The sequence below is a fragment of the Culex quinquefasciatus genome, chromosome 3, assembly GCF_015732765.1.
Source record: "Culex quinquefasciatus strain JHB chromosome 3, VPISU_Cqui_1.0_pri_paternal, whole genome shotgun sequence".
Taxonomy (NCBI): domain Eukaryota; kingdom Metazoa; phylum Arthropoda; class Insecta; order Diptera; family Culicidae; genus Culex; species Culex quinquefasciatus.
In genome coordinates, this window is record NC_051863.1 from 192,921,727 (window position 1) to 192,936,033 (window position 14,307).

At 37.1% G+C, this 14,307-nt stretch overlaps 2 protein-coding genes across 4 annotated transcripts in view; one reads left to right on the forward strand and one right to left on the reverse strand.

The window, feature by feature from the left end:
• Positions 1–3,525: 3,525 nt before the first annotated feature.
• On the forward strand, positions 3,526–5,726 carry LOC6030998 (E3 ubiquitin-protein ligase TRIM37). 3 transcript variants are annotated; one of them, XM_038265768.1, is made up of 5 exons: positions 3,526–4,119; positions 4,180–4,471; positions 4,525–4,629; positions 4,683–4,984; positions 5,061–5,225. In XM_038265768.1, exons 1-5 carry the CDS (start codon positions 3,741–3,743, stop codon positions 5,090–5,092), a joined length of 1,110 nt encoding a protein of 369 aa, XP_038121696.1. In that variant the 5' UTR covers positions 3,526–3,740; the 3' UTR covers positions 5,093–5,225. The 3 variants fall into 3 exon arrangements, with proteins under 3 accessions (XP_038121696.1, XP_038121695.1, XP_001841851.2); XM_038265767.1 differs by having other exon boundaries at positions 3,530–3,669; positions 3,728–4,119; positions 4,683–5,726; XM_001841799.2 differs by having other exon boundaries at positions 3,530–4,119; positions 4,683–5,726.
• A 5,708-nt stretch (positions 5,727–11,434) lies between these two features.
• The window catches only part of LOC6030997 (peptidylglycine alpha-hydroxylating monooxygenase), a 41,797-nt gene continuing 38,924 nt past the window's right edge, over positions 11,435–14,307 (reverse strand). Inside the window, exon 7 of the mRNA XM_001841798.2 lies at positions 11,435–13,647. Within this exon, the coding sequence (XP_001841850.1) occupies positions 13,479–13,647 (169 nt within the window). The 3' untranslated portion in view covers positions 11,435–13,478. The remainder of the gene's footprint in view (positions 13,648–14,307) is intronic.

Here is a 14,307-nt window from a genome sequence, read left to right on the forward strand (position 1 = left end):
GAGTAAATCAGATTTCGGCTACCCGCGCTGACGGTGATAACAAAAAAAGGCAAATCAAAAACAAATACTGTTAAAATAACAGAAAGTGTTAAGCTAAGAACAAGATTGTCCGTTCGACGCAGTGGTGAACGCAGAACGCTGTGCCAGTTCGATTTTTCCATCAGCTGTCAGTCGAACAATCTAAAGGGGTTGCTTTGTTCAATGGTTGATGACTGGCAGGCTATGATGACAGGCGCAAAATTTTGCGTTTGCGTCCAGGTCTGACGGACAATCTTGCTCTTGCCTTAGTTGGGTACTAAAGTCATATGTCAATTTTTATGTACAACGGTAAAAAACACGATTAAAAACCATTTCTGATCACATTTTTTTCATTTTAATGCAAAATTTTTTTTTGACAAGACAACATTTTTTCGATGGATCAACTATGGCCCGCTTGGAACGAGCTGTCAAGTAGGAGCTTTTCTGTCAAGAAGGACCGCGAGGTTAATTTTTCAAAATTGATTTAAAAATCCATTTTAAACTCTTTGTGCTCGTACAAAGGATCATTGTACTCAAAAAAATAAGCTTTATCGCTGTAAACAATAATATCAGCAATCTAAGCTTCATTTTAGGACCCAATTGTGCTAGAATCCTGCTAGAACGTCGAGACTGGGTTCCACCATTTCTTTCAAATCCGATTGAATCAGGAAGGTGCTGTGTCCTATCCCTCGCCTAGACCAGACCAAAATCCATGATAAAGCTGTCAGACCAAGACTGTCAGACCAAAGAGCAAAAAGTTAGCAATCTTGGTCTTCGACGTAGGTTCACACAAATCAAGAAAAGAAAATTTGAAAAAGAATTTTAATTTTCCAATTCAATTAATGGTTTTGGGCAGCAAAATTTAATGTAGACCAGAAAATGTTAAAACAGTGTGGCGTCCTGTACACCGACAATTGGGTCCTAAAATGAAGCTTAGATTGCTGATATTATTGTTTACAGCGATAAAGCTTATTTTTCTGAGTACAATGACCCTTTGTACGACCACAAAGAGTTTAAAATGGATTTTTAAATCAATTTTGAAAAATTAACCTCGCGGTCCTTCTTGACAGAAAAGCCCCTACTTGACAGCTCGTTCCAAGGGGACCATAGTTAATCCATCGAAAAAATGTTGTTTTGTCAAAAAAAAATTTTGCATTTAAATGAAAAAAGTGGTCAGAAATGGGTTTTAATCGTGTTTTTTAACGTTGTACATAAAAATTTACATAGGGCTTTAGTACCCAATTAAAAAAGCAGTTAGACGCTTTATTCTTTCACTTTAATTTTTGATCGCGTTTTCGGTTTACACCTGAACAATCTTGAAATTATTCATGCGGATTTGTGATTCCTCTCGTTCAATCATTCCCTTGGATTGAATCTGACTCAGCGTGTGAAATCCAACAAATCCGAGTAAATCAGATTTCGGCTACCCGAGCCGACGGTGATAACAAAAAAAAAAAAAAGGCAAATCAAAAACAAATACTGTTAAAATAACAGAAAGTGTTATTGCGGATTTCAGAGATTTTTAGACAATCGTGCAATTTGTGGAAAGCTCTCCAACAAAGTGCACACCTCAAACTACAGCAGAAAAAAACTATCTAATACACTCACCCCAGTTTGAAACTGTTCTAAAGTGGTCGAAAGCAACAAAGCTCAGTCGAGACACGCCCCACTCTAGGCGTCAGGGGAGGAGAAGGGGTAGGATTTCAAGTGTGCAAATATTTGGCGTGCAGATCTTATTTGCAAGGGTGGAGAATTTGGTGCAAAGTGTGCAATATGGAATACTAAACTGCCGCTCTAATCTAGTCAGTCCCATATGTAAAATCCGTAAAAACAACAAGCCGAGAAAAACGCAAGTGAAAATTGTCCCACCCATAAGGCTACGTGTAAGAATTTCACGAAAAACTAGATTTTCTTCGGTTTTTTGGAATAAAGTACAACATTTTATTGGTTTATCTGATAGTTTACATGATTTCGAACCAAACTGCATCATTACTTCAAAATTGACGAAATTACATATGGGACGGACTTGCGTTGAGCGGCAGTAAAGCCCTGAGTAAATTTTTATGTACAACAGTAAAAAACACGATTAAAAACCATTTCTGATCACTTGTTTTCATTTTAATGCAAAAAAAAAATGAACTAGAAATTTTTTTTCCGATGGATCAACTATGGTCCCCTTGGAATAAGCGGTGAAGTCTTGGGTGAAGTTATAATTTTTTTAAATTGAATTAAAAAACCATTTTAAATTCTTTGCGGTCGTTTAAAGGGTCATTGTACTCAGAAAAATAAGCTTTATCGTTGTGAACAATTATATCACAAATTTAAGCTTAATTTTAGGACCCAATTCTCGACCCAATTTAAAAGTTGGAATGTTTTTAATACTACCATACATACAGGGAACAAAATCGTTGTATCATTAGAAGTTTTTTTTTTACTTTTAAGTACGGTATGCAGATCGGAAGGAACGCGTTCAAGAAAAGTTGCGCATTCTTTTCGTAACTCCCAAGAAAAGTTGACAGTTCGGATTGAGCGCATGTGACGGTGCGCGCGATGGAGGTTCGTGGGAGAAAAAAATTAAAAGATTAAAATGTTTAGAAAATCAGAATTGATCAAGTTAAAACAATTAGAATAGGTTCCTCAAGCTCTGTGTAAATTTTTATATAAAACTGTAAAAAACACTATTAAAACCATTTCTGATCACTTTTTTCATTTTAATGCAAAAAATAAATAAATTGACAAGACAACCTTTTTCGATGGATCAACTATGGTCCCCTTGGAACGAGGACCTTTTTGGAAAGAAGGGCCGTGAAGTTATTTTTTTGTAAATTGATTTAAAAATCCATTTTAAATCCTTTGCGGTCATACAAAGGGTCATTGTATTCCGAAAAAAATAAGCTTTAACGTTGTGAACAATAATATCACAAATTTAAGCTTCACTTTAGGACCCAATTAAATTGGACTCTTTAATTAAAAAATGTTAAAAAAAATCCAAAAAACGAACGATCCAATATCGATTACAAAATAATTGATAATTTTGTAATTTATAGTCGCATTCAAATAAGCAAATCCCAAATATTTGATTTTTTCCTCAAATAATGCAAACAAGCACCGCGCGAAGAAATGCCAAAAGCCACTTTACGTTTCTGTTCTTTTCGTGACCGTTTCTTGGGCGTTTTTATAAGGAGTTTTACGTTCTTTCCGAGCTGCATATCAGCCTTTTAAAATCTGGATAGGACTCTGCCGGAATTTCAGTAGATTTCTACTTTGACACAACTTTTTATTTTTGTTTTTGTCGGTAAAAGTATTGTTTACATTTATATAAATGTCAGGCAACGTACACGTTAAAATGGAAGTAAGGCAAAGTGGATTTTATCGCTGGAAATCCTAAAAATCTGATCAATCTTTGAAATATTATCCATCGCACAAATCCTGTGCAATCTGTTAGAATCAAACAAAATGGCATGGAATCATCGGAATCATTACAATGAGAACTCAATGGCTTACTGTCGTTCCCCTCGGAATCTCTGGTTGCTACGAGATGTGAGCCGTTATTATCATCTTTTTAGTTTTTAGTGCAGCCTCTACTGTTAACATTGTTGATAAACAATCAGAAATCGTCAAGAACGGAACGACTTTCCGTGAATCTACGTCGTCCGTGTTTGTCCAAGCATTTAATAGTTGGTTCTAACGTAATCCTTCCGATTCCCAGGCATTTACCAACCATGCAATCTTCCGGCTCCGACATAAACCGCTTGTGCGAGTGTGGAATCTGCCACGAGAGCCTGCGGGATGCGCACATCTGTCCGCAGTGTTCGAACCCGTTCTGCCACAGGTGCATCACGCAATGGCTGGGCCGGCACCACGATTGTCCCGTCTGCCGGAAGCAGCTCAGCGGCCAGAAGCTGGTCAAGGCTCGCATTTACGAACAGGTGCTGGAGCACGTAAACAGTGCTCCGCCGGTGGCCGCCAACGGTGCCAACTGCGCCAAGCACCGGGACAAGCAACTGTCGCTGTTTTGCTGGACCTGCATGGAGTGCGCCTGTGTCACGTGTCTGTACTCGAAGACGCACGCCAAGCACAAGGAGCAGGTCGTTCTTTTTGGTGATAAAATATTGTTTTATCAAATTGATCTTAAAATTAATTCAAACTTATTTTTTACAGAATGTGCCTCCAAAAAGCTCAAAACTCGCGTCTTGAACGAACTCGGATGGATTATTAGCCGCGATCAGGAGATCGACCAGGCCATTGGTCTTCACGGAGATAACGTAATGAAACTAAGCGCTGAGAAGAATCGTATTTTTGCAAACATTCAGCAAGTGCTCGATGCAGTTAAGGGACAGTTTGATAAGGAGTGCGCCAAGCAGCAGGATAAAATCAATCTGCTCGAGGCGGATAAGAAGAGCAACTCTGAACTGCGTGGAACGGCGGAGGAATGGATAAAATCTGAGAAAATGTACGCAACTGCGATCGTGTTCATTTTGATAAATAACCTGATATCATTTGTAGATTCGAACTGCTGCCAAAAATCGCTGCACTTCTGAAGCAGAATCGGTTCAACTCAACTCTTACGAAACCGAAGCCCGTCGAGAATGTTAACCCAAACTTCAAAAAGTATAATTTACTTATCTTCAATTGTTTTATAAATAATACAATTTCTATTCCAGCGATTTAATTCCCGAACTCATCCAGTTCACCCTGCCCGCCGAGGGTCGCGAAATCTCGCAGATCTTCAAAGTTGACGGTGGGTTCGAGTTCAAGCTGCAAATCAACCCCGACGGCGCTACCTTCTACAAAGTCGCACTAACCATCGAGAAGGGAATCGGCGGCGTTTATCTCGTTTCTCTAGGAAGCAATCCGCTGGAACCGATTAAGTTTGTACTGCGTCAAGCGTCGCCCTTGGGTCGAGTTCATCCCGGAGCGGATGCGGCTCCGTCGGTGACGGTCAACGTTCAGCTGGCCAAGACGTACGCGGAAAAGTGCTTGCAACTTCAGAGATACGTTCACCAGCTGGAGCAGTTTGGCAATAGTTTGAAAGTGGGCGGCCAGGAGCAACTTGCGGCCAATGCGGCGCTGACCGGCAAATGCAATGGCCAGGAGGCCCACATTCAAGAGCTGGTTCAGGTTCGGAACAAGCTCAAGACTCTTTGCCAGAACCATCAAGAGAGGGTTGCTTTACTTGAACGTGGTGTGTACGAATTGTCGGAAAGTTTGCGGTTTCAAACCGGTCAACTGCAGGAACGTGAACGTTTGCTTGCGGAAAAACGTTTGGAAAAATCTGCGCTGGAGAATGATTTGCTTCAGAAAACGCATGATTTTAATGAGAAATGTGTGGCAAACTCTGACCTGGAGAATCAACTGCGGAAGAAGACGCTTGAATTCGATAGACTGAAATGTGAAGCAAATCAGAAACAAGGCGCGCTGGAGAATCAACTGCTGCAGCAAAGGCGTGAATTGAATGCAAAAAGTGCGAAATATTCTGCGCTGAACGATCAACTGTTGCAGAAGATGCGTGATTTTAAAGCGCTGAAAAGGGAGTCGATCAAGAAACTTGGCGCACTCGTTATCGTGGTCATGTGTCTGGGGTTGTATGTTTTTAAGTAGTCTGCGCAGAGTAATTTGGTAGTGCGTAAGAGTTGTTACGTTTGCTCAGGTTGATGGCACATAAATTAAAGATATGTGAGGAGTTAATAAATCGGTATGCTTTGCATAGAAATGTAGGTATGTCATGCTTTTTATTTACTACAAAGAAATACCTATACAATTCTGAAATGTGGGTGATGACGTCATGCTTCGAATTCCCGGACGCTTCGAAACCCGGACACTTCATCTTGTTTTATCAAGTACAGTATTTGTTCGCTAACTGGGCTGAGAATGTAGCCCAGTCACCGAATGCTGCTCGCTAACTGGGCTGAACGAAAAATAACGAGGGGACCACCGATGCATAATATTTTCCTGATGAAATATAAAAATAAAAGTTACTCAAATTTATTTACAATGCTTACTTTTCATATTTCTTTAATTGTAACTTGAAATTAAACAAAAGTTTGAAAAAAGCTTTTTTATTTATTGAACATGATTTTTGCATCCACTAACCCCTCGGTCATTTCGGTTTGTTTTGGTTTTTTGACGTTTGTCTGCTTTTTAACTGGGCTGCGGCCCAGTTATCGAGCGCCCAGTTAAAAAGCAGCCCAGTTAAACAACGCCCAGTTATCGAACAACCACTGTATTTGGATATAAGTTCGCATAATAACTGTAAATATTGTGTTTTTTTTATGAATTCTAAAATCAACTTCAATTTCAAATTTGTTTAGAACCTGTAGTCATTGCCAAAACACTTAAATAGGGTATATGGCCCTATTTTTGACCTACTATGCTAAGCGTCAACATATTTCGCATAGTTCTCAGGAACGGTCTGACGGACTTTTGTCCGGAGTGCACAGCGGATTACCGCGACGAGACGAGAATCGGCGAAAGGAAAAACACTCGCGTTTAACTTTTACAAAAGAACGTTTTATTCTGCGAGAAAATATCGAACCGCACGCGACAACGTTTTGGGCGGGAATGACGCGTGTAAACGCCGAGGCAACTCAACTGAAGGTTGGTGCAGAAACGGCGGGCCAAGGAGGAGGCATAAAGGTGAACACTGTTACTTTCAACACGGTCTAACTAATTTGGCTCGTTTCAAGATTGTTTTGTGCCTTAATTTATGCTTAACAAAGTGTACTATTGAAAATTTAAAATAATTTAACCTTTCCATTGTAATAAGCATTTCAAGTAAAACAGTTTTTGGATGCTTTTTGGACTTATTGAATGTATTTTGGAGACATCGCTGAACCTATTTTGGACCCACACTCTGATTGGTTGAAATTTGGACAACTCGAATTGCGGCGTGCGGCGGCAACACGCACACTTACAAAAACTCGGTTTGATAAACCAAAGGGCCTATCCACGATTATAATTTGGAAAATATTTATTTCAGAAATTAAACAATTATGATGAAACAATGGATTTGAATTTGAAAACGTTTTTTAATCATATTGAATGGAAACTCACGCATCTTTAGTAGGTTTCTGTCCTATTTACAATTTGCATATTCTTACGACCTAATTGTTCAAGCATTAGAACATAAAAGACAATCCGTTATTACTCGCAATAAAAACACCTTATCTTAAAATTAAATGAATGACCCAGATACATAACAAGTTACAATGAAAAAAGGTTCTAAATTTTACGCAGAGCTTATGTTCAAATATTATTAAACAATCAAGAAATTTTAAAGGGAGATTATAGCTTGTAACTTGGTGTGAAACTTTCTCATCTGTCATGTTAAACTTTACAGTTGCTTGACAAAAAGTTTAACTACATGTTGCACTTTAAAAACAATGTAATATTTGAAAAAAAAAAATCTTTGTTTGACTACCAGGGTGCCTTTGATAGTCATAGTTTGTCTTGTTAAAAGCAGATTTGAGACATTATTTTTAGTTCGAACTTATGAACCTATCATTTATGTCAATACCTAGTTAATTATGTTAATAAGCTTTTAAATATAAAACATATAAATTATAATATGTAATATTGTAATATTGTTAAAAATTCAGAACTTTGCCTGAAATTCGTTGAAACTAGTTTTGTTTATAAAATTATGGATTTGTATTACATGTATAACTGAATTTAAAGAATGAATCAAAAGTTTTCACATTTTATATGAAATTTGTTTTACTGGCCTTTAAATTATGAGATTTTTTTAAATTTTGTTTCAAAAACAAATAATATTTAATAATATTTATATTACTTATTTTACCTTTTCCTAGTAGAAGATTGTCCGAAGAATCCGAAAATGCATTCCGTTTTACGATTCAAAATCATGTTCATTGAAAAAATCATGACACGTTGAGAAGATGAAAATAATGCTATTTATCAACATTTTCTTAGTTATAGTTAACTAACTTTTTAAAGTTTTCTAAATTTCATGAAAAGTTCTTCTTGAGGTACTTTGAGCACTTCTCTACCACGGTCAGTATGATTCCATACCATTCCGTACGTATTCAATTTTTACTCTTCATTTTGCGGAAAAATATCAAACCTATCAAAGTCACCCCGGCTATATGTCTCAAATCATAAAATTCATAATGTTAACATCGCATTAACCTCTTATGCTTATTTTTTTTCGAAGATTTTTATTTTTCTAGCTGGTTTAATTGTGTTTCTAACATGATTGACAAGGTAAAATTTTAAAGTGTAATTTATTATAAACCAACGCTGCCAATTGTGAAAAAAATCGTTATACCTGTATTTTTAAAAATTATATATAGATAAATATGCAAAAATCAGATAAAACTTACAAAAAATATATTTTCCATATGTATATTTCTCAGATTAGTTTGCAATCAAGGGGTTGGAAACTCTTAGAGCTATAATTATTATGTTAACCAGTAGGTATATCAAAATATATGTTAGTGTACTTATTATTTCCTTTACATAACGCCAGTATACTTACCAATATACTGAGAGTATCTTAATATACTTACAGTTTATTGTTTTTCAGTTAGTATACTAACAAGTATACTGGAATATCGTTAGTATACTAAGTATTCCTAAGTAATATTAGAGTTTCCAGCCCCTTGTTTGCAATACGTCTCAAAAGCCATCACGATGAAAGAAAAGCACATAGTAATATCACATGTCTCACACGTGAATCTGCCCCATACGGTTTAGCATGTGAATATCATGTGCAAATCACATAGAAAATTTCAACCATGATACATATTCAAACCAAGTGAAAATCACTTTAGCTTCATTTGTCATCGCACATGATTATCACATGAATTGCTGATGAAAATTTAATGGATTGAACATTAAAATCAAATGATTTTCTTTTGTTTTTCAAGTGAAAAGTTTAATAGGAGTGGTTTGTTTTTTAGAAGAAAAATACGTTTCATACATTACATACATTATTTGCTTTTATTTTTTAAATGCAAATTACATCTTAGGTCTCCTTTACAAATAAACCAACATTTTACTTTTTCACTTCATATTTCACACGTTAAAATTTACTTTTCGGGCGATCGGCAAACCTTGGCTCCGGTGCACATTCCGGAACACCTTGATAATTTTTGGATCTTTATCGTCTTGCGCAGTAATCTTTTGGTAGATACTTCGGAAGCCACTATAAGCAGCGGTGGCAGGATGCGGACGATGGAAACTGTGCTGTCCGCAGCAAGTTTCCCAGGAATTTAAGTTAAACTTTCAGGCTCATCAATCAATTTTGATTCCGAACTTCAAAATATCAGAAAATTTTCTGCTTAGCGTATATTTTGTTAGAGATGTAAATAGAAAATGATTGCCTCTGTTTTGCAGTAAAGTTTTAACTATTAAAGAACATTTTTCTAGCAAAATAATAATAATAATTTTTTCATACTATTCATGTAGCCATCTTGCTTGGAAATAATTTTCACCATTCCGACTGCAATATCTATAACATTTGACATTAACGTGAATTCCACTTGAAAATCAAAGGATAAGTCAATTGGGGCGAATCGAAGTGCAATTCGTGTGAATCAGACATGAAAATCCCATGAAAAAAGAGTGGATCAAGATGGGTTGAACTAACGTTGTTTTCACATCCATTCCACGTGCAAAACATGTGTAGGTCAAATGAAAAGCATGTGAATTTACTGTGTTGATTTTTGGAGACACTCACGTGAAAAATCACATGAAATTGCCAAGTTGGATTTTTTCAGTGTATACTGAAAGAAACCAACACAGCAAACTCAAGTGTTTTTTCACGTGAGTGTCTCCAAAAATCAACATGATACTTTCACATGCTTTTCCACTGACCCTCACGTGTTTTACATTTCAAATGAATGTGAAAATAATTTGAAACCAGCTGATCGTTAGCAAGAAACCTTCCATTCTTTTCTCACATGAAGTTCACTTCAAATTCAAATGAATTTCTCATCGATTTGCCCCATTCGACATTTCCCTTGATTCTGTAGTGAAAAACACGTTAGATTGAAATGTTTTGGTTTTGAAATGCGTCGGACGAAAAAATCTTCATTAGTAAGATGGCTACGGACGATGGTGGTGGAAAATTTGCTTTTCGGATCGTTTCGGATGAAAATGGTCGTTTAGCCGTAGGTATAATCTAGAGAAAGAGTTAATCTCTTTGAAATTAATGCGTTACCTTTTTTCCAGAAGATCAGGTTTTGTCTTCGGAATCTGCACCAGATCCGGAGCTGTTATTCCTGACAAAAGATTGGTGCTTTTCGAGGTGCATCATGGATATTCAGGGCGGGCTGTGGATTCACCAGCTACCGGACCGAGAAGTGGTGGGTCTCGTGGCGCAGGGGTAGCGGCTTCGGCTGCCGATCCCGATGATGCTATGAGACGCGGGTTCGATTCCCGCCTTATCCACTGAGCTTCTATCGGATGGTGAAGTAAAACGTCGGTCCCGGTTTCTCCTGTCTCGTCAGAGGCGCTGGAGCAGAAATCCCACGTTAGAGGAAGGCCATGCCCCGGGGGGCGTAGTGCCAATAGTTTCGTTTCGTTTTCGGACCGAGAAGTACTTGGTCGTCTGCACTTTTGCCCGGCCATCTTAAACCCATTCCTGAATAAACTGGTCCGGTCCGGCAGGGCGTGAACAAATTTCGTTACAGATCGTGTCGGAAACTGATCAGAATTCACCAACGCAGCATAACCATGAGCGTAACCGTGAAGTGAAACGAGTGATTATTTTTTTACATACTTTCAAAAATGTTTTTATTTATAAAAATGAAACTTTATTTTAATTTAAACCGAAAAATAAATAAATTTAAAAAAAGGAACCCCTCCTCTCATTTTTACCACAAATGAAAACCATTGGATATCTATTCGATTTACACTACAAACTCATTTAACATTAATAAGAAAAGCATTCCAAATTCATGTGCGTCGTCACGTGAAGTTAACGTGTTTTGCATTTGAATTTACCGTGTAGCGTGATGAGATTTTTCGAAGTGATTAGCACATGACATTCACATGTACAGTCGTATGGGGCAGATTCACGTGTGAAACATGTGATATTGCTGTGAGCCTTTCTTTCAGTGTAGAGAATTGCTGTTAAGATAATACACTCAACCCCCGGTGGTTGGTCACTTTTTTGTTTGACACTTTTTTAGTTTGTACCCCGTTGGTTGGCCAAAGTCAAACTAAATAGTGACGAACTGTCACTTTTTACACGGCGCTCACGCACACTATCAAAACAAACGTTTGGTAGTGTGTGTGAACTCCGTGTAAAAGGGGTGTCAAACTAAAAAGAGACCCCGTTCGTTTAACAACAGTTGGTGTCAAACCATCGGGGTTTGAGTGTATCCAAAACGAGCAACCTTGTTTTACTGTGTAAAAAGGAAGTTCTTTCAGGCAGACAAAACTAAGCTTGTTATGAATATGAATACTAGTTTCTTTTATTGTGCTTTATAATATGTATTCATAGACTGTAATATATATTATATATTTCTTTTTCTTCTTGCTTGCGCCCTCCTCCATTCATCTAATGTTATGTTACTTCTGCGCGACGATCTCTCCACTTTAAAATATTATGCTCTCTTGCGATCGCGACTTAAATCCCATCTTTGATTTCAACTGTTGCATATGCCGCTCACTTTCTCTAATGATAGTGTAATGATGATGTGTGTGTGTGTTTTTTTGGATGCCGAACTTTTTATAAGTTTACACTCACGAGAAGATTTGTTATTCCAGTTTGTTTTCTTTATCAAGTCTACAAATCCCTAAGGGTAATTTTCTGGATTATACTTCTCCTCTTTACTTCTTTATAGGAAAAATTGGGGGTTTGTTGCTTTGCTACATTTGTGTTTTTTTTCTTCCTCTATCATATGATTTGTTGTGTGTTTTTTTTACTTCTATGTCTTTTTTTTGGGTAACTTTACAGACGGGCGGGAAGTTTGAAATTCTTTTGTTATGTCACGTTGGATTTTAGCACTCTTTAGAAGATGTGTGATCAGTTTCAGTTTGGATTTTCTTAACGCAGTTCTTAGTTGTACAGCTGCCGCTTTTATTTCCTCTTTACTTGCATACACCAATAGATAGTATGTGTTGTAATAGTTACCGATTAGTGTTTTTTTTACTACTGCCACCTTTATACACACTGCAAATTTAAAAAATGATTTTAAATCTCTTTGTATAATTGAACCTGTCAGTTGTTAAAATTTCTGGTATGAGATATCTACAGGGGAGAGATTTTGCATCGTTAAGTACACACCAATTCCTGATATTTTCTGCTTCTTAGAACCTTTCATTGAGAGAAAACCAACTTGCTAACAAAACAATCAAGCGTTTCTGTTTAAGTGATTGTGTCCTCTTTTTGTAGGTGTATATGAAAATCAAAATAAAAACAAAACTATTTATAAAAAAGCTTTAACGGGTTTCTCGCTATCCCATTCTATCCAGTCTCGTGTCTCACACTTGCGTCCTCACATTTGCCTCGTGCTATCTATAAGTTTCATAAACTCTGCAAAATTTAAGCTTAACCGCTCTCTGATTCTGTCCTCCTCTCACAGCTCTTCCTTCTTGTACCATCGATTGCATTCGTTCGATTTGCCACCACTCTTGTTGCTTAGAGTACTTTTCTGGACGAAATAAAAAAAAATTGTAATCCATTTTCGAACTTGCAGAACTCCTAAAAGATAGCTCATTTCACTTAAAATAAGAAATGGAAACTCTCTCTCCGACAGAATTGCGTTTTTGCTCTTTTCTGCCTTTCTCTCTCTTTCGTAGTTTGTATTTAGGTTTGCTCTCTCATACCTTCTCTTGCAAAAACTAAGAGAGTACTTTTTCGAAGAGAGTCACCAGTTATTTTGGTCGAATTCTGCAAGTACGAAAATGGACTCAGTCTAAGTAACTTAAACCGGGAGAGTTTGGGTCAGTTTAAAAAATTAAGGGATCATCAGAATGATTGGATTTTTTCTCCTCTGACTAGACTTGAAACAGTTTTCGACTCTAAACATTAAAAAACGATAAATGTGATGTCGCCTTTTCTACCTTTGATTTTCGACCATTCTTGGTTGTGTTGTCTCTTCTAGTTTTTTTTTTCTGTGTGGTTTGTGATTAGAGCACAGTGTTTTAAAACCTTTTTTATGCTGATATGGTTCGAAAGATTGATTCTGTGTTTGAGTGTTTATTTTTTTTTTTTGCTAGAGGGTAAGTGTTAAAATTTGACGAATTTTAGCTGCATTCTTTACAGGTAACGTTTTACGTTGTGATGTTCTGATTTGTTTTAGTATTGTGAATTTTTCTTTTAAAAGTTTGTATATTTTTAGCTAGCAGTACGAGAATAGAGTGAAAAGGGTGTATGTGACTGTTTTTGAAGGGGATATAGTTTAAGGTGAGGCGGGGGTGTGTTTTACATGGTTCCCAGTTTTGTGTTTTTGTTTTTTGTTTGTTTCAATTTTGAAATCTGGCCCACCTTACAGATGACTGGCATCGTAGTCGGGGATGTTGTTGAGCTCGGTTTCCTTGTTGCGCCAGTAGAAATATGGCGGCCCATTGCTGAAGCAGTACTTCATCGACAGTGGTTCGTCGTTTTCCACGTAGTACATCAGGTAAAAGTTGCACATCTCGTCATTGTTGGTCGCACTGCGAGGAAATGAAAAAATATATTAGAGTAATTCTCGCTGAAAGTGGACCACTATTTACACAAGGTGCTCAAAAATCAAAAGCAATGTACTTTTCCAATAGCCCCCACCAAGTTATGAAAGAAACCATGTTTGGTTGGTTGAATTTGTCCTCACCTCGACGCCACGAAGCTAAAACATTTTTTTTAATTGGTAATTTTTTGACTTAGGCGCGTCTACAAAATTGCTAATAACTTTGCAAAACTTCAACGAACCCTTGATGTTTAGGGGTGTTTTGGAAAGGAAATGAGCAGAGCTTTCGAATGCACTTGTCAGAAAAATACCCTTCCATACATTTTTTAGCAATAAAACAATAATGTATTTTTAAAAGTCATTTTTGAAGGCCGGCGCCCCGCTTTATCGAAAAACTGACAATTTCATTCGAAAGCTGAGACGATTTCACATAAAGGACCAATAAATCTAAGGTGTATGTTCCTCCTATCTTTTTTAATCTTATTTTGATTCTGAGAGCGCAGCGCTCCGTTCGTATTTCGGGCGCCCAAAATGTTGCATTAGCTTGCCCCAATTTAAGATTTGGTCAAACAATAAAGGTGCTCACTTTTTAAATGATAGTTTATTATCCAAGGATCAAGATGCACTATCGATAATTGACCAATATTTA

What these genes read in the sequence shown, in the direction of transcription:
- LOC6030998 (XM_001841799.2), top strand. Translation starts at nt 3,741, where the DNA reads ATGCAATCTTCCGGCTCCGACATAAACCGCTTGTGCGAGTGTGGAATC. An exon ending in GGAGCAGGTCGTTCTTTTTG is followed by an intron (nt 4,120 to 4,179) that starts GTGATAAAATAT and finishes TATTTTTTACAG; the next exon opens with AATGTGCCTCCAAAAAGCTC. An exon ending in TGGATAAAATCTGAGAAAAT is followed by an intron (nt 4,472 to 4,524) that starts GTACGCAACTGC and finishes TATCATTTGTAG; the next exon opens with ATTCGAACTGCTGCCAAAAA.